Source organism: Apis florea, unplaced genomic scaffold (genome assembly GCF_048593485.1).
Source record: "Apis florea isolate Af1SG1 unplaced genomic scaffold, ASM4859348v1 contig_3772_pilon, whole genome shotgun sequence".
In the NCBI taxonomy this organism is placed as follows: Eukaryota; Metazoa; Arthropoda; class Insecta; order Hymenoptera; family Apidae; genus Apis; species Apis florea.
The window spans coordinates 148,312-167,320 of NW_028256845.1; the positions used below are offsets into that span (position 1 = coordinate 148,312).

General features: G+C 28.0%; 3 protein-coding genes across 4 annotated transcripts; all 3 read left to right on the forward strand.

The window, feature by feature from the left end:
* The first annotated feature begins 670 nt into the window (after nt 1-670).
* Nucleotides 671-18,938, forward strand: mRpS9 (mitochondrial ribosomal protein S9). Of its 2 annotated transcripts, XM_086915262.1 has the most exons (11): nt 671-1,083; nt 1,211-1,337; nt 1,469-1,572; nt 1,735-1,908; nt 1,982-2,067; nt 2,169-2,244; nt 2,319-2,444; nt 2,548-2,590; nt 2,803-2,918; nt 17,537-17,699; nt 18,695-18,938. In XM_086915262.1, the coding sequence occupies exons 1-11, from the start codon at nt 985-987 to the stop codon at nt 18,784-18,786; spliced, it is 1,206 nt and encodes a 401-aa protein (XP_086771388.1). In that variant the 5' UTR covers nt 671-984; the 3' UTR covers nt 18,787-18,938. The 2 variants fall into 2 exon arrangements, with proteins under 2 accessions (XP_086771388.1, XP_012351088.1); XM_012495634.2 differs by lacking the exons at nt 17,537-17,699; nt 18,695-18,938 and adding an exon at nt 6,522-6,661 and having other exon boundaries at nt 737-1,083.
* LOC147656408 (uncharacterized) lies at nt 6,636-11,207 on the forward strand. Its single transcript, XM_086915255.1, has one exon. The coding sequence runs from the start codon at nt 6,636-6,638 to the stop codon at nt 9,450-9,452; it is 2,817 nt and encodes a 938-aa protein (XP_086771381.1). The 3' UTR covers nt 9,453-11,207.
* Nucleotides 12,135-16,837, forward strand: LOC105737491 (transient receptor potential channel pyrexia-like). The gene has a single exon (XM_012495633.3). The coding sequence runs from the start codon at nt 13,695-13,697 to the stop codon at nt 16,683-16,685; it is 2,991 nt and encodes a 996-aa protein (XP_012351087.2). The 5' UTR covers nt 12,135-13,694; the 3' UTR covers nt 16,686-16,837.
* Nucleotides 18,939-19,009: the final 71 nt, after the last annotated feature.

The window sequence follows — 19,009 nt, forward strand, 5'->3', positions numbered from 1 at the left end:
TATATTTTACATATATTATATATATTTATTTTGTAAAAAATTTTAATTTTTGAAAATAAAAAAGTTTCATGTGCTACATCTTTTCAGGTTATATTCTCCTATAAATATAAAATCAAAATTTTTGACAATAAAATGAACAACAAATCTTTGAAAGAAACGGTTTTCAATAAAATGTTTCAAAGTTTCTTTCTATTTCTTTTATTAAGACAAAACTCCCATTAATGGTACTTTATTACTTGATTAAAACATTCGTATCATATACCAGCAAACATTTATAATTAAAATATACTACATTGTTTGTTCTTCAAAGATATGTTAAAAAACTGTAATACTTATATTTTTTACATTAAAGATTAAAACTATAGGTTTAAAAAAGAAATATATGTTTCATATTTAATATATGATTATGCGCAATTTAATATAAAATTAAGAAAGCAAATAATGACAAAAATATAAATATATAATAAAAATTAGAAAATCAAATCATCTTCAGAATATCTCAAATAAAACTAATATAAACTAATATAAAAAGAAAAGATAGAGATATATTAAGAATTAATTATTAGCATCATTTCGTTAAAGTTAATATCTTTTCAAAACCAAAGCAAAATGATATGAAATAAAAATTAAAATTTAAAACCATCTCTTGAATAATTTTAAAACATAATTGAAAAATGTTTGATTTATTAAAAAATGGCACTAATCGTCAATTCTTATAATTTCTATCTCTATTCTCTTTGTTTTCTTTATTTACTTACTCTTTGATTTGACTCTGAAGATAATATTGATTCTAATTTTTATTATATCTTCTTTTCCCACTAGCAATGTATGATCAATGGCAAAAGTGTATTAATAAAGTAGTTGTAAAATATGTGATAAAAAAAATAATAAAAGGAGTTCAATATTATTATTAAGTTTATATTTTCTTATTATATTAAAAAATTATTTATTTAGAAAATTAATTTTAATTATTCATTGATAAAAATGGCTATAATATTTACACGTTTTGTAAATATACGAAATGCAACAAATAATAATAATTTTGGTTCTTTTAAAAGTATATTGAATATTGTACCATGTTCGGTAAATCAAAAAATATATTTAAAATATTGATTAATTTTTTTTTAAATATTTTTTAATTATCAAATAATTATTATAACCTTAAAAATAATAGTATTTAAATGATGATTTAAAAATTTAATAATTTTAGGGTGTTATTTTTAAATCATATTGTATAAATGTTAATGATAATAAATTTTTTCATAACTCTATGAAAATGCCGAAAAAAAAAATTAATAAAGCTATGAAAGCATATCTAGAACGATCTAGAGAATATAGTAAGTTATAAATATATTATAGTACAAATAATTTTTTTATTTTACAACAAATTTTATGTTAATGATTGTTAATCATTAAAATAAATAGATATATAAATTAATATTAAATAATACTAATATCAATATTTTAGAGCAGTTTATAGAAAGACAAACACTGGAATATAATATTGGAAAACGAAATTTAGCAAAAATGATGGGTGAAGATCCTAATAATTTCACACAAAAAAATATTAAAGTAAATATAGTATTTTATATTAGTATTTATATAAATATAGTATTTATATAATAATAAAAAAAGGAAATTTATTAAACTTTAGGCATTATTAAAATTATTACTTTTAAAATAAAAAATATATTAACTAAAAATATTAAAAATTATTTATATTATTTTTGACAGAATGCAATATGTTATTTGTTTCCATCTGGATTATATGATAAAGAAGCTCGTCCTATGATGGCTGATCCTGAAGAATTATATGCACATCAAAAGGAAGCAGAATTTAATGAAGATGGTAGACCATATCATTTTTTACATTATACTATTAAAGCTAATTATTACGAAATACTTCATGTAAGTCTTTTTTTAAATTCTTTTATTACTCATTATAGATCAATATAATATTTTTTAATATTTTTACATGTAGAAAATTGTAGAATTAATAAATTATTTAAATAAAATAGAAGATCAGCTTCTGATAACAAATCAGCAAATTACAGAAGAGAAAAAAATGTAAGTTATATATTTTAACTATATTTATGTTCTTACTTAATTTTAAAATTTAATTAGACTATCATTTAATTAATTTAATTATTTATTTATTACTGTTTTAGAAATTTAAATGGATCAGAATGGTTAGAAAAAACTGAATTAGAAAATATGTTGCTTGAAAAATTATCAGATTCAGAAGTAATAAATAACATATAATTCTTATATTTTACTTACATTTTATTTTATTTATTTAATTCTGTAATTTGTTTTAGTATGAATACTTTATAAAAAGTATGCAAAGCTTAGCTAATCATCCTGTATCAAAGCATGAAGAAAGTTTTATTATGAAATATAGAAAAATGTTAACAAAAATCAATGACAATATACAATTGCCAAAAGTATGTACTTCAAATATTATTATTATTACTTATTATTTGTATATATATACATTTAGATTTTTGTTCTTTTTTTATCTCAATAAATAATTTTATTTTATTACAGCCTCAATATGATAGTGATAACAGGCCTTTTGTACTTATTGAGAGTAAGTATAAAATAAATTATCAATATCAATCTTGTTTCATAATATTTTTAAAATTAAAAATTTACTATTGTTATTTCAAGAATTATTTATAAATAATTGTATATAAATAATTTGTTTATTAATATTGAACTCGTTATATTAATATTTTTTTTATTGTTTTATATTTTATTAAATTATATATAATAAATTATATATTATTGTATATTTTATAGAGTGTCAAAGGAAAACTTCAATAGGCCAGGTTAAAGTAATAGGAAATGGATCTGGAAATATTACTATTAATGGACAGGATATCGCATATTTTAGCGATATACAATGTCGTGAACAGGTAAGTTGAAAAACTAATCTAAATAATTTTAATTTTTAAAATATAATATAATATAAAATATAATATATATATATAATGCAATAATTTGTTACTAAAATAATTTGATGAAATATGAATATATATTCATGTTATGTTATTAATTTTTCATATTTGAATAATCAAAATTTAATTAAAAAATTATTTTATGAAACATAAAACAAATGATATTAAAATTATAATATATAGTATTCTAATACATTTTATTATAAAATAATAATTATCACAGATAATTATCAATCAATATTGTTTGTATAATCAAGGTAAGTATATAATTATGTTATAAAATATTAACTTATCATTGAAAATAATTTTGTCTAAAAATAATAATAAATACAATAATAAAAACGTAAAAACATTTTAAAATTATTATATTAAAATATCATTATTATAAAGAATATCATTAATTTAAGTATCTCTTTATATATTTTTAAATAATTTAAATAGATATAAAAATAAGATCTTGAAATAAGATCTTTTAATCTTGAAGTTTTACTGAATTAAATTTATATTATTTTTTTTATATTATATTAAAATTAAAATTATTAATCACAATATACGTATATAAATTTAATCATTAATGATTTTAGAAAGATTTGCTCAGTTAATTATTTTAAGAATAAATAATTTTCAATTTTTAAAAGATATTTATATATAATATATTTTTTAATTTATTTTTATAATATTTTAATTAAATTTTAATAAATTTGTAAAACTTGTCACTTTTAAGATAATTATGAAAATTATGATTAATTATCATTTTTTATGCGCAACTTTTATTTTTCTTATAAAATTAAAATTATATTTTCTATTGTGATATTTCAAATTTTAATCTAAAAAAAAGATAATTATTTTTATAATCAATAATATAATATATCAGTAGCGCTGCGTGAATATAATATATTCGAATTTATTTTATCTAAAACAATAAAATTCAAAAATATACAATAAATGGTTTCGTATACTTTATTTCTAAGAAAAATTTAACTTTTTATGTTAAAATTATCTATATTAAAAGAATCTGTTTTATATACTTTGTATTATATATTATTTTTTTTTCCGATGATTAATAAAGTCACATATTAAAATTTAACAAAACGATATATAGAGAAATATGTATTACTATTATGAAAACTAATTTTAAAAGAAATATAAATAAGAATTTAATAAGAATTTTAATTTTTCTTATTTTTCATAATTTTTTTTTTATTACGTCTTATTTTTTTTTCTTGATATAGAAATAAGAAATATATCGAATTTTACATTTTGAATCGATAAGATATTTGAGATCTCAATGTTTCCTACGAAATTATGTTATTTTGTATTTTTCATTTTAATCGCTAAAAAAGAAACATTAGCAAGTTTTTACAAGATAAATTCAAGAAGATTAATAATAATAAGTTTTATAATTCTAAGTATGAAAGAAAGTAATCAAGATTTTATAGATTTTTTAAATAAAATTTAAATGCAAAATGAAAAGAAACAAAGATGAGAAAATCTATATTATAATAAAATGAAATGAGCTTATGCGATTTGTTGATATTTCTGATGTATAATTTATTGTGATCTTCGCGATCTCGAAACATACAATGCGTGTAAGAAGCTCGATTCCAGCTCAGTATTAATCGAGTCGTCCGATAGTACGACAGGTTTAAAGTGTTGTAATCATAACATTGACACGTTGAACAGTACGGATTGTTTGTTTAATCAAATTGATTGGATTCGCACGTGGAAAAATCGTTAGTAATCGATTTTTTATTGTACATTATCTAAATTACCGGTAATAAGACAAAATTGCAAAATTTTATATTTTATATTAAATATCGAAACAATTATATATGATGGAAAATCAAAGAAATTTTCTTCGTCGAAGCTGACAGAGTCATCCTATGAATTTTAAAATAATTAAAAAGACAATAAAATAATTGAATTTGTGATAATGCAAACAAATTTTAATATTATCTGTTTAAGTGAACATATGTAATATTCGAATAGTGAATGTTGAAAATAAATAATGAAAACTTTTTAAAATCTGTAGATTTCTAAATAAGATTCAATTTTTGACATAAATAATTTAATTTTTCATTTAATTAACAATGACAAAATAAAATTATTTTATATTTTACTTTAAATTTACATTTTTATTTTATGTTAAATAAGATTTTTATATTTTTTTTTCTTCTTTTTTTATGATATTGAAACATCAATACGTTTTAAAAATAAATAATAAAAATTTATTATCATATAATTAGAAATGTAAAAAAATTTCAATTATTAATTTATAATATTTTAAAGATTTCATTAATCTATATATATTATTATGTTTATAAATACTTTATAAATTGAAAAATCAATATTTTCGAAAAAATTATATTAATTTTATTATTAATCATTTATAGTGTTCGACATTTTTAAAGTGAAAAATGTATTATATTTGTTCTTGTCAAATATATTTATATTTCTTCGGTTTCAAAAATTGTTTCTTTAATTTTTATTTGAAACTTTATACAGTTATATTCTTTCTATCATAATTTACATTCTCTTTACATTCTACATTGTAATCTTTCAAGAATGCGAAATATGCGAAAACGTCATTCCGAATACATTCATGATGTTTTCGAAATTGACTTGGTATGTTGAAAATGTTCGTATCTTCGAAGGACTCGAACTGTATATAAATAATATCAATTTAAAGGTAACGGTGTAGTACTTTGCTGTCATCAATGTATGTGCCCGATTTTCCAATTGACATTCGCGCCTCACGCGATGCAGAATCAGAGGTCATCAAAGATCATCTTATATTTTCTTGATAGTATTACTGAAACAAAACTTCAAATGATATATTTTAAAAATTAAATCAATTTTATTAGGATAATTCCACTTAATTAGAAAATTACTTGTTTTTCGAGTTACCCTACATAAATTTTGTAGATTTTTTTGTTTCTCGGTGCCTTCTAAGTACTATAAATCTCTTAATAACGTAATTGAAACAATTTGTGTTTGAAATCATGATATTATTACCTTTTAACTTTCATTATACGATACCAGAGTTATTTAGATTAAGTGTATGATAATATTGAAATATAGATAATATTGAAAATTTAATATAATTATATCAAGCAAATTTAAAATATTGAAAATATAAAACAAAAAAAATAAATTTATTCGAAAAATTTGTTTTAAAAAATAAATTTTAATAAACTACTGATGATTATCGATAAAATCAAAGGATGACTCTTTATTTCAACTATATTATACTAAAAAGAAATTAAATATATATAAAACATACATGTTAATTAAAAATATATTGGAAAAATGAAACATATCAAAATTCAATTTTATTAACGAATCTTTGAAAGATCCTTAAAAGATTCTCGAACGATTCAAAGCATGAATGACATTTTTTCCATCTTACACAGACAATATGTTTGACAAATAAGCTTCGGCAGATCGATCGAATAAGCGAAGTGACGTCACATCATTTGTCTACTCAATGCATATTCACGAGTTCATTCATGAATTAATATCTCTCAAGCCCTTTACTACTCACGACAATACTCTTTGTAGATCAATGATGTAATCGAGTAAAGCGGTAGCCGAGAAGGATAGAGACGAATCATTCGCAGACCTTGAATACGCCAACAACTAAAAAGAAAGTACAAAGAGGATAGGAACGTGGATATGGAGAACGTAACGGTATCCATTCCAAGTACTCCAAAGCGTACGACCATGACCTCTTTGCTCCTAACACGATGGTTGGCGTCGAAAAGTTCGACTCGTACGAATGCAGAGACAAGTTGGTCCTCCGACGATCGAAGTTTAGAATACGGCACACCGCCACCCATAGAAGAGCCGCATTGTTATTCCATGTGTGCCAGCGAAAGCTCTTGCACGGAGGAAATTAATTGCACGTTGCAGGTGAACAAGGATATAATTAGGAATCTGTTAGTAGAGCATATGAGACACATCGGCGGTCGATTGCAACTTCTCGATGATTTGGAAGAAAATAAAATGGACCTAAACAATCTCGAGAATTTCGCGAAATTGTATAAACAACACGAGATAAACGCTTTATTACTTCACTCCAGCTTCTTGGGTCATGTCGACGCGATTAAAAGTTTGCACGAATGCGGAGCGGATTTGAATCACTCGGAACAGGGACAAGGCCTAACTCCGCTGCACTTGTGCGCGTTCAGTAATTGTTTGGAAGGGGTACAATATCTGCTCGATAACGGAGCCAATATTCATCTGGAACGAACTCATACACCCTTTCATTATGCCGCTTTTGGAAATGCCTGTAAAGTAACTCAATATTTCCTCCAATTAGGTATCAGTCAGGAATCTTGTTACGGAGAGGAAACTGTGTTACACAGTGCGGCCAGGTCAGATGCTTACAACGTGTTAAAATTATTGGCACCTAATAATCCTACTTTGGATAATTTAGATTGTAATGGATACGCTGCCATACATCACGTAGCAGACAGAGGAGATTCAAGTTGCCTAATGATATTACTAGACGCAGGTTGCAAACTAGATTTAACGACCAAGAAGAATGACACTGCGCTGCATCTTGCAGCTGCTGCCAGTTGCGTGGAGAACGTTGATTTGTTGGTAGAAAGAGGCGCGAATGTCCATTTGAGAAATCACAGAGATCAAACGGCTCTGCACATAGCAGCTCGTTCCCATTCTTTGGAATGTGTGGAGATATTGCTAAAGAAAGGTGGATGCGATCCTAATATTGAAGACAATGACGGAAGAACGTCTCTGCACCTCGCTTTAGGTAGATCATTGTTAGCCTATGACGTGACGGAATTTTTGATCACGTGGAAAGCAAACGTGAATAAAACCGACAAATACGGTTACACACCGCTTCATATAGCTGCTTTAAACGAATTATCTCAATGCGTGGATATCTTGATCCAACACGGAGCGGATCTTAGTGCTAGAACGAAAGGTGGAACTAGTGCATTGTCCATTATCTTACGTAAAACACCGACGTCTTTAAATGTCTTTAAGCAGAGATTAGATGCATCGATAACGCTTCATCAGCATGGATCGGCAACTGGAGAGGCGGAGCTTCGTCTCGATTTCCATCCTTTGCTTATGAATCAACAACAAGGCGAAATAAGATATCTTGGAACGTTCGTGAAGGAAGGATACAAAGAAATATTGGAGCATCCGCTTTGCCAGGCATTCCTCCATCTAAAGTGGCAGAAAATTCGGAAATATTATGTGGGCAGGCTGATCTTTTACCTGTTTTACGTTCTCATATTAACAGGATGGGTAATGACCGCTCTGGCGCATAATTGTTACAACGAGTCGCATGGCCAATTAGACAACGATCAGCCACCATTGTGCGCGAACACCACCGGTATCAATGGTTTTCTTTACAGACATCCAGCATTACTCGAGGTCGAATGGTACGCATTGATGGTGCTCACGATTCTCGAAGTATTCCGCAAATTGACCAGCATTCCAACGTATCCCTCCGTTCGCCAATTCTTCACACAAGCCGAAAACATGGTCGAATGGTGTGTGATATTGAGCGTGTTCGCCACTTCTTTTATCTACACGGGTAGAACGTATCCGTGGCAGAGTCACGTAGGAGCATTCGCGGTGCTCTGCGGTTGGAGTAATCTTATGTTAATGATAGGGCAATTGCCAATATTCGGAGCATATGTGGCTATGTTCACCAGCGTTCAAGCACAAGTATTCAAGCTTTTGTTGGCGTACGCCTGCCTCCTGGTAGGGTTCACAGCGAGCTTCTGCGTGATTTTTCCACGATCGAAATCGTTCAGCAGCCCTCACATCGGCCTGATCAAAGTTTTGGTCATGATGACCGGAGAGTTAAATTTCGAGGATCTGTTCTTCCCTCGTGAAGAGGACGGGAAAACGATCGACTCGGGGAGTACATCTTGGATTTTGTTACAAGTTTCCGCCCAGTTGTCGTTCGTCCTGTTTCTTTTATTCGTCACGATCGTGTTGATGAACTTGCTGGTAGGAATCGCGGTTCACGATATAAAGGGACTACAAAAAACGGCAGGACTTGCAAAACTCGTTCGCCAGACGAAGCTTATCTGCGACGTCGAGACGGCACTTTTTTTGGGTCTGATGCCAAAAAGATTAATGAAATTTTTACGATGGACCGCTCTGCTGCTACCATCACCTTTGAGAGCCGTTTTAACCGTTCGTCCCCTGAATCCGAGAGAGAGTAGACTGCCTCGCGATTTGTTAGCCGCGGCGCACAAGGTCGCTAAGGAAAGAAAAAATTGTATATCTGGAACTTTGTACAGTAGAAAGAGCAATACCACCATGTATACGTGTTTGAAAAGCGAGCCGTATTCGACTTTTCGTCGACGTTTTCCAGAAGAAGATATTTCCACGGTCGATGATTACGCGATTAAGGGAGAATTGGCAGAATTGAAAAAGATTTGCGAAAGAAATCATCAACTTCTTCAGGACATTGTGTTGATGTTGGTGAATGATAAGCGCGAATAAAGAACAGGATGAGAATAATTAAGTTTAATCTGGAAATTCTTCGAATCATAATCTCTTGGAAATAGCAAGGACATAAATGATCTAAAAAACGAATAACGCTATATCAATAGTTTAAAGATGTTAAATTATATTGCATAATGCAAAAGAATTTTAAACATATTTTGATATCATATTTTAATATTTTTTTATGCTTAAAGAGTACGCTTAAAAAATTATCTAGATATTACTCAATGCTGAATTTCTATTGTTCATTGAGATATTTCCAGAATTTCATATAGTATGACGTAATCTTCTGAAATGAAAAATCCGAATGATTAAAATCATTAAGTAAAAAAAACGTATGTTCATATGTTTTCATATTATAAAGCAAAATTCGAAAGACATATATGAAAACATTGCAATTTAGTTTCTGCAATTTATCTAATTTCCTTTTAATTTTAAAAATTTTAATTATCCTTGGCAGGTGATTTTCACTTCTTTATGCGTTAAGAACACCATAAAGATTTATATATAATTTTTTTTATACATTTGTGACAAAAATTAGAAATGAAAATAAATATTTAAATGAAAGAGTTTAACAATTACATTTCAACGTAATCTTTTGAAATCTAGGTTTGTTGTTTAATGTTTGTAAAATATTGTATCATAATGCATTACATTCCGTCCATGATATGAATAAAAATTAAATGCTATTATAGTGATAAGCTAAAAATTTTAATACTATTTATTTTTATATTTTATATGAATATTTGTAAGTGTAAACAAGTTGTAAATACGACAGAATTAGAAAATGTATATTTTTATAGAAAATTTTTATTTGTTACTTAATATAATAATGAAAATATAATAAAAGAAAAATAATTTTTTTAAAATAAAATAAAATAAATTTAATTCTTTATATATTAATACTAATTTTAATTTTTTATATAGAAGAAAAAAATTTATATAGAAATAACTTACATGATAAGTGCTTAGAAATTACTCATACTTAAATATATCTATAAAAGAGAAGACTAAGAGATAATAACATCCTTCAGATTTACATGGAGTAATGTCATAAAAAAAGTATAAAAACCATATTTTAAATAGTTTTCATCCAGGCGTATTTCTTTTGCAAACATTGATATTTTTAAATTTATCGTATATCAAAAAATATCATAACTTTTAAAATAATTTATTCGACTTTATATATTTGAAAATTTAATTTTGTTAATAATATTAAATTATAGTTTTATATTAATTTTAATAATTTTAATCTTAGTCTTTCAATATATTGCAATAGGTAATGAAAATGTAATGATGATGTGGATACCGTGTTGTATGATCGTAACTTGAACTGAATTCCTTTTGATATGAGAATCATATTGTTCATAATATACAATCTATTGTCTTTGCAGCTTCAAACGTAAATATAATTGTTCATTAATGATTGGAATTCGCGATAACATTCAACTGTGATAATATTTCATTATTCTAGAAAGTAATATTACTTTTGACTCTAATTTTATACTTGATTTTAATGACTTTAATTTTATATATGTATACATAGTTTTTTATTTGTTTTTTCTTATGTAGTTATCCAACTATTATAATTTAAATACATTATGTCGTTTGAATTTAAATGAGAAAATTATCCAATATAATCTCATCAAATCTTTTATATTAATTAAAAAATGTTTCATTGTACGAAAAAGTGAATTGTATTTCCGCTTCGGAAAAAATTGATAAATAAATATATTTTCACTTTTAAACGCATATTACGATTGTATTTTGCATTACCCAGCAATTTCATGGAACGTGTTGTTACCCAACATTCTTGTGGATACCTTGGAGAGGCAACATTTCTATAAGCTTAAACACGTTTCGCAAGATATATAAGTACCATAAAAGAACAATTTTGAACGGAAGTGAAATGCAAATCAATATATTAATGAATATGATTTTACAGTTTTCAATAAGTATTTAAAATATTTATTCTTATCATATATTTCGCATCATCTTTTTTAATGCGAAAATGTCATTTTTCTTAATTTAATCCACGATATCTCTTAAAATATCAATGTTTTCAACATGAATTTCAACTTTGCATCGATGTGAATATGAATTTCTGCACACAACTGCTTTTTTCTTTCTTTCTTTCTTTCTTTTTTTTTCTTTTTTTTTTTTTTTTTGATCATTAATGATTTTATCCACGAAAATATTTAACAATCATTTCTGGGAATTTGACTTTTAATTCTATAAAAAAGAAGAACAGCTTTGTTTTTTTTTCAGAACATGATTGACATGTTAAATCTCGTAATATACCTCGGTAAAAATCGCCGCAGGTAATAATGTACCTACTTCCACTTTGTGTTCATTGGGCACATTTAAATTTAACCCATTGATATTCGCCAAATGGTTAAGAACCATTCGATGAAACCGGTTCCAATTCGTAAGAAATCGGAATCTGAAAGCCAGGTACACAACCTATATGTATAACGATGGAATACAATTCCCGGTCACGACGGGATTGAACAAGGACGCAGAATTTCAAGTGCGTAGCATCAAGATTTTACGCGAACATTTTAAAGACCGGTGAATCTATGAAAAAGACTCACATCCACACTGACTCTGCTCGTTTCAGCATTGGAGAACGTCATACGATATCGCGTACAAGCATCCATGACACCGGCTTTCTCTTTATTAATTTGCGAAAGTGTCTGAATATATTATCGGTGGATTATCATTTTTTCAATTGTCAAAAGTAAAATTTGAAAATCATTTTGTGGTTTAGTGAATTTTTTGGTGAAATTTGTAACAAATTAACGAATAGAGGAATGGAAGTTCAAATTTTGACATGAATGTAATAGAAGGAAAGCATTTAAAATAATATATTTTATAAAAAAAAAAAAAAAAAAAAAAATGAAAAATAATCGATAAAGAAAAATTGGTAGAAAAGTGATGTCATGTTTGATTGTTGTGTTTTGAAATCTTAATTTGATATGAAAGAACTAAATTGACAATAACGAAGAAACAATTGAAAACATTCGAACAATAAGTGAAATATGTTCAGTGTGAAAAAAGTTTGCAAGAATAACTTGATAAATTTATGAATAATTACTATTTTATATAAAAATAAGAAGATTGTTATTTTTTTAAAAATTAAAAATATACCTAAATAATTTTGTACAAAATCAAATATGAATAAGAAAGAAAGATTTTAAAAAATATAAAAATAGAGTATAAATAAAAATTAAACGATAAGTTTCTCTTTTTTTCTTTTAAATATCTAATTTCCAAAATAATAAAAAATTTCAATCCTTTTGTCGTTATATTTCTACTTTGCAATATATTTTCTTAATGTTTTTGTGTGAATCAATATGTGTTCTTAATGTATTTATTTATATTTCATATTTATGTTCCTTTTTTAATATTTAATATTTAACATTTTATTATTACATCTTCTATAATCTTCACACATGTAAATATATACAAATTATTAAAACATAATTATTTATATTATTACATGATGATAATAATGATAATGATGATGATAGTAAACAATTCTAAGTATGATGATTGCACTGTTGCATAATCTGATATTATCGATAATTGTATACCGGCATCATTGTAAAATAATTACTTATTAATACAATATAATTTATAATTATTTTCTTCCTTTTCTTAAAAATAAGTTAAACTATCTAAAAACTTAAAATAAATTTATCATGCATATATATTAATTAGATTTTAAAGGAACAAGAAGAAACTCGAAGAAAGTTCTGTCAAGAATTAATCAATCTGTTGAATCGAAGAGAGATCGAAAAAAAAAAAACGAAAAAAAAAATTATTTGTTTAAAAATTTGGGCAAAGGAAAGCTTGTTTATTGCAACGTTGGTCTGCCTCGATGTGACTCCCATCTCATTTAAGTTTTAAGTTCAAGGTCCCTGTTCGAAGGAGTACTGGCTTCTCCAACGGAAGCATGTCTTTTCCTCTGAACTTATATATAGAATGTATCCATACGAGTCGGCTAATATAAGTCACTCGGGCGAGTGACACCGGTAGTCGCGTGTGCTGCAATGACGAGAGCATTCTCTTAAAGTGATCTAAATGACTTTGGGACGTGACGTGATAAACGAAGAAAAGAGTGAGGCCGAGGTATGACGATTGGAACGTTCTTTCGAGGTGATCCACGATAGTAGAGAGTGTTACGTCGCAGTTTCTTCATCATCCTTGTTCACGGACGAATTTCTTGGACAGATAATGGACGATAAACAGATATACGAGAACTCCACCGACATACCGAAAGCTAGCTTGCAACTTCCGACAATTACGGTTGGCAACGAAAGATCGCGGCGTTACTCGTTAACCAGTTTAAAAGATCATCGTCTCCCGTTTGAAAACGAAAACGATTGCGGAGGGACGGTAGAAGGAGAAGTTGTTGAAGCACATGAAAATGTCGACAAAACGTGGCAGCTGAAAATGAAGCCACTCGCCAATCATGAGAAAAGAACCAGACATTATTCTCTGACTAGATCAAAAAATCGTCGTTCTTGTCTGTATACAGATGAAGACAGAAATTTCTTAACGAAGGCGGATGTGAACGAGACTGTCAACGATAAAACGACGCAAACGTTAAGAGTACCATTGACTCGTGAAGGAAGAACGATACACTGTTCGTTGTCGAATCTCAACGATCCGTCGAACGATCTTCTATCCACCAGATTTACTTCTACTTTTAGATCCGTCAGATATCGACAATCGATATCTAATTCGGAGAAGATCGCGATCGATGATACTCCTCCGGCAGATTCCTCGAACGATCACGTGGAAATCGATGCCGGTACACCACCACCGGTCGACGAATCTCTCTTCTACGATAATCTTGACGTATTCAGGCAAGCGCAGATCAACAGCAACGATCTTAGATCGATTATGTGGTCAATCGTAACTACGGCTGAAATGAAAATATTACTTCAGCTAGAAAAATGTAACGCGTTACCAGAGATACCGGCAGGAGAACGTATAAGAAATATAGCGTACATGTGGTGTTGTTATCGCAATTTGGCGCATCTATTACCAAAATTGGAACAATCAGGCGCGAAATTAGATTACGTGGAGCCTAGCACGGGCATGAACGCCATCCTAGCTGCATCGTTAAGTGGTAGCGTGGCTTGCATCGAGCATCTGATAAAAAGAGGCGTCGATATCAATTACCGGAATCCGATCAATCATTATACGCCTCTTCACTTCGCTATCTTAGGAAATTCGCCTGATACAGCGCGGATACTGCTCGATAACGGTGCAAAGCCGAGCACGTATCTTTACCAGGAGGTGGCCGAACCAGTTTTGCATTGCGCTATCAGAGCAGGGACTGTGGAAATAGTAAAATTATTATTGGAACGAGGAGCAAGCATCGTGGAGAAAAACCATATGGGCGAGACACCGCTCCACGTAGCTTGTTTCGTTCAATCGATAAAATGCGTTGAATTACTTCTAGATTCGCCCGGTACCAATGTCAACGCAGTGGATCGGGCACACAGAACTCCTCTTCATTTTGCCGTGATGACCACTTATTCCTCTGCAAAGCTCGTAGAACTTTTGTTGAAACACGGTGCGTTGGTGAATGTGGCGGACAAAACTGGCTTCACTCCTCTTCACGTGGCAGCATTAAACGAACAATCTCATTGTGTGGATGTATTAATTTGGGCCGGTGCAGACGTCAGTGCGACGACCAGCGCGGGACTTTCCGCTTTGAATATTATCCTCAGAAAGATACCAGATTCTCTTCAAGTATTTCGACAAAGATTAGACGCCTCGATAACGCTCAGAAGACCCGTGCCTCACAATAGAGAGTTTGAGATGAGATTGCACTTCGATTTACTCTTTCCCAGTGGAAATCAATGCGAGACGAGTTTCATCAACACTTTCGTTCAGGAACGCCGTAAAGATTTGCTATCCCATCCGTTGGTAATGGCTTTCCTGCATTTGAAATGGGAGAAGATTAGAAAATTCTATTTACTCAGAATTCTAGTTTACGCTATGACCGTGATCTGTATGACCACATACGTACTCACTGCACTAGCTTACAAATGTTACAACCACGACGAGGCGAACAGCTCGAAGATTTGCAGCAGCAAACGTATCTCTGGATTCTTATTCAGGCGACCGGTGATCGAAATTCAATGGTATCTTTTATTAATATTCACTTGTATCTCTATTCCTAGAAAGATATTCGGTTTTATGGTATACACGTCCGCGAAGCAATACTTCTCGAATATCGACAATGTGTTGGACGGTGTTGTTATAATCAGCGTTTTCGTCACGTCATTCGTGTACACGGGACGCACATATGATTGGCAAAATTACGTCGGAGCATTTGCGATACTGTGCGCTTGGACAAACTTGATGCTGATGGTTGGTCAGTTACCAGCTTTTGGCACGTACGTGGCGATGTTCACTCACATACAATTCGAATTTGCTAAGCTATTGCTTGCTTATTCTGGATTGCTGATAGGTTTCACTATCAGCTTTTGCGTCATTTTCGTCGGAGAACCGTCCTTCGGTAATCCTTTCACGGGACTCATCAAAGTATTGGCAATGATGGCTGGAGAATTGGACTTTGAAGGGCTTATCACGCAAATCGATCAAGGATTAGAATCCGATGGACCTTTCGTTATTTATCATCCGTTATCGGTGTGCTCTCAGATTCTCTTCACTCTGTTCATCGTATTTGTCACGGTTATATTGATGAACTTACTGGTTGGAATAGCTGTTCACGACATTCAAGGTTTAAGAAATCACGCTGGTCTCACGAAACTTGTACGTCAAACAAAATTGATTTTATTTACGGAAATGGTTTTGCACAACAGTTCGATTCCGTACGCCTTTCGGAAATGGATGTCCGATCATAAGATTAACGTGGAGAACAGAAGGAGAGTCTTAGTGGTGAAACCGTTGAATCCTTTAGAGAAAAGACTACCCAAAGATATTCTGAAGGCTGCTTATGAAATAGCACAGAAAAATATACCGTTCATGAACGACGAAAACATTAATTTGAGCGATCACGTAATAAGAATGAGACAACATAGCGAGGAATATTTCGACTCAAATTTGCAATTGGTTATTGAGAATTTAGCAAACAAACTACAATCTTACGAAGATATGATCAAGTCGTTGAAAGAACAATTGTTAGATACTAATAAAATGCTAGAGAGTGTTGTGAAAAGTCTGGCAAAGGAAAAGAATAACTGAACTCGACTAAGTACTTGATTGATTGAAATTACAAAATAGTTCGTTAATTGAGAATCGGGAAAACTTAACTGTAGTTAGTTAATAATGTGCACGTGAACGATTGCAAATAATCGAAACTACATCTTAATATTTAATAAATCAATTAAAATTCGATAAAATCGATTGATTTAACTTTCTATATAAATATCATTTTAAGCATTGTAACGAGTGACTTATGAGAAAAGGGTGCCGGAACCAGAAGTGAAAGTGAACGTAGAAAAAAAAAATACACATGTTTAATAACGATGACATTAAGACTAATGGTACTAACTTTTGCTTTTTTTTTATACTTTTTAGATTAGCCTTTTTCGTCATAAAAATTTTTCACATCCTTCTTTGAATACTTATGATTTATTTTTATGCTTGTTATTACTATAATAAAAAAATAATTTATACATACATAGTATAAACGAATGCTCATATTTAATAAGTATTTGATAATTAGAAAATTTAGAAATTGATATTGATGATATTTCTTAAATTCAGTTTCTTAAAGCACAAATATTTACAATTCATTATGATTATATTTAAAAAAGGAAGAAAATGAATATGTTTTCTTAATAAACATTTTACTATAGAAAATATTTAATTAATTAGATATTAATTAATTAATTAAATTAATCTCTTTTTATTTCCTTTTTATAAATTCTTGAGGGAAAACAAGATTATCATAATATGTCCTCAACTAAAAATTTAATAGCAATAAACATTCGTTTAAGCGTTACATGTACGTTTTAAACAAGCGTTTAAATTTTGTTATATTTTTCAAGGAAATATTAATTATTTTTAACTGAATTTATTTTAAATTACAGGTTATATTTCCATTAATTTTTACGAATATGTGTGACAAAGTTGATATTGAAGCAAATGTTACTGGTGGAGGGTTTTCTGGACAAGCTGGCGTTATACGATTAGGTATTTCATTAGGGCTTCGAAGCTTTGTCGATACTGATATGATAGAAAGAATGAAACTTGGTAAGAAAAATATTGTTTTTTTAATTATTCATTTCTTATAATTAAATTTAATTTTGAAATAATAATTGATTAACATTGATTATTAATATTATAAATATTAAAATCTATGTTTTTTTAAATATTTTATGAAAAATAGCGTTCAATTTTTTTCAAATCATATTTATTACTTTTTTTCTATGAAGAAAATGTCTAATATCAAAATGATATCAAAATATAATTATGTTAAAATTAAAAAAAAATTGATTTCTAATATATAACTTATAAACATTGTTATATTCGATAAAAATAATGTATAATAGTTAAATTATTAGATAAAAAATTCATTTTCCCAAAGTACAAGTAGCATTTTAATTATATTTTAAAACATAAATTTATGGTAAAAACTATTGTTCAATTATAATTACATGTCTTTATTAAAGTCATAATATTATGATAATCAATGTTTAAAATTATAATGATAATTAATTATTAAATTTATTTATCAATATTCTATAATTATTTAATTAAATCAAAAAATATATAATTAAATTAAATAATGAATATATAATATAATTAAGTGCAATGTACACTAAAATTGAGCAATTTCTTCAATCATAAAACAATAATCATAACAATAAAATCTTCTATGAGTAGCAAAACTCATTTTTCATATTTTTTATATGTAATAATATAATAAAATATTCTTAAATAAAATTAATTTTTTTACAGACAATATATACTTAATATAATTTATCCCATATTTAGAATATATTAAACATTAATTGAATTTATAAAATCGATTATTTTGGTAATCGAAATATTGTGAAATATATGAAGATATTACAAAATATTGTTTTCATCTATATAAATACAAAGAATATATGTGTAAACTATATAACATAAATATATATATACAATATAAATATAAATTAGCATAATTATTTTATTAAAAATATTTTTTTAATTGTACTTTAATTATAAAATGAAAATATAACATATAAAACTTTATTTATTAGCTGGCCTTCTAACAAATGACTGGAGGAGGCGTGAAAGAAAGAAGTGGGGTCAGGAAGGAGCTCGTGCAAAATTTACATGGAAGAAACGTTAATTTTTCTTTTTTCTGCATTTAAATTTCTATATTAAATTTGAATAAATTGTATAAAATTTATTAAACATTTTGAAATAGAATGCATGTTATCATAAAATTCTGTAGAAAAAATACATGATCAATAAAAACAAAAAATAAATGATCAATAAAAATTATTAACTAAAATTATTTATTATCTATAATATTAAAGAAAACTTTAATAAATATATTTAAAAGATTCAAA

Excerpts from the sequence above, each read along its gene's own strand:
- mRpS9 (XM_086915262.1), top strand. The coding sequence starts at position 985 with ATGGCTATAATATTTACACGTTTTGTAAATATACGAAATGCAACAAAT. Across the intron at positions 1,909-1,981 it reads ATTATTACGAAATACTTCAT|AAAATTGTAGAATTAATAAA; the intron begins GTAAGTCTTTTT and ends TTTTACATGTAG. Across the intron at positions 2,919-17,536 it reads ATATACAATGTCGTGAACAG|GTTATATTTCCATTAATTTT; the intron begins GTAAGTTGAAAA and ends TTTAAATTACAG.
- LOC147656408 (XM_086915255.1), top strand. The coding sequence starts at position 6,636 with ATGGAGAACGTAACGGTATCCATTCCAAGTACTCCAAAGCGTACGACC.
- LOC105737491 (XM_012495633.3), top strand. The coding sequence starts at position 13,695 with ATGGACGATAAACAGATATACGAGAACTCCACCGACATACCGAAAGCT.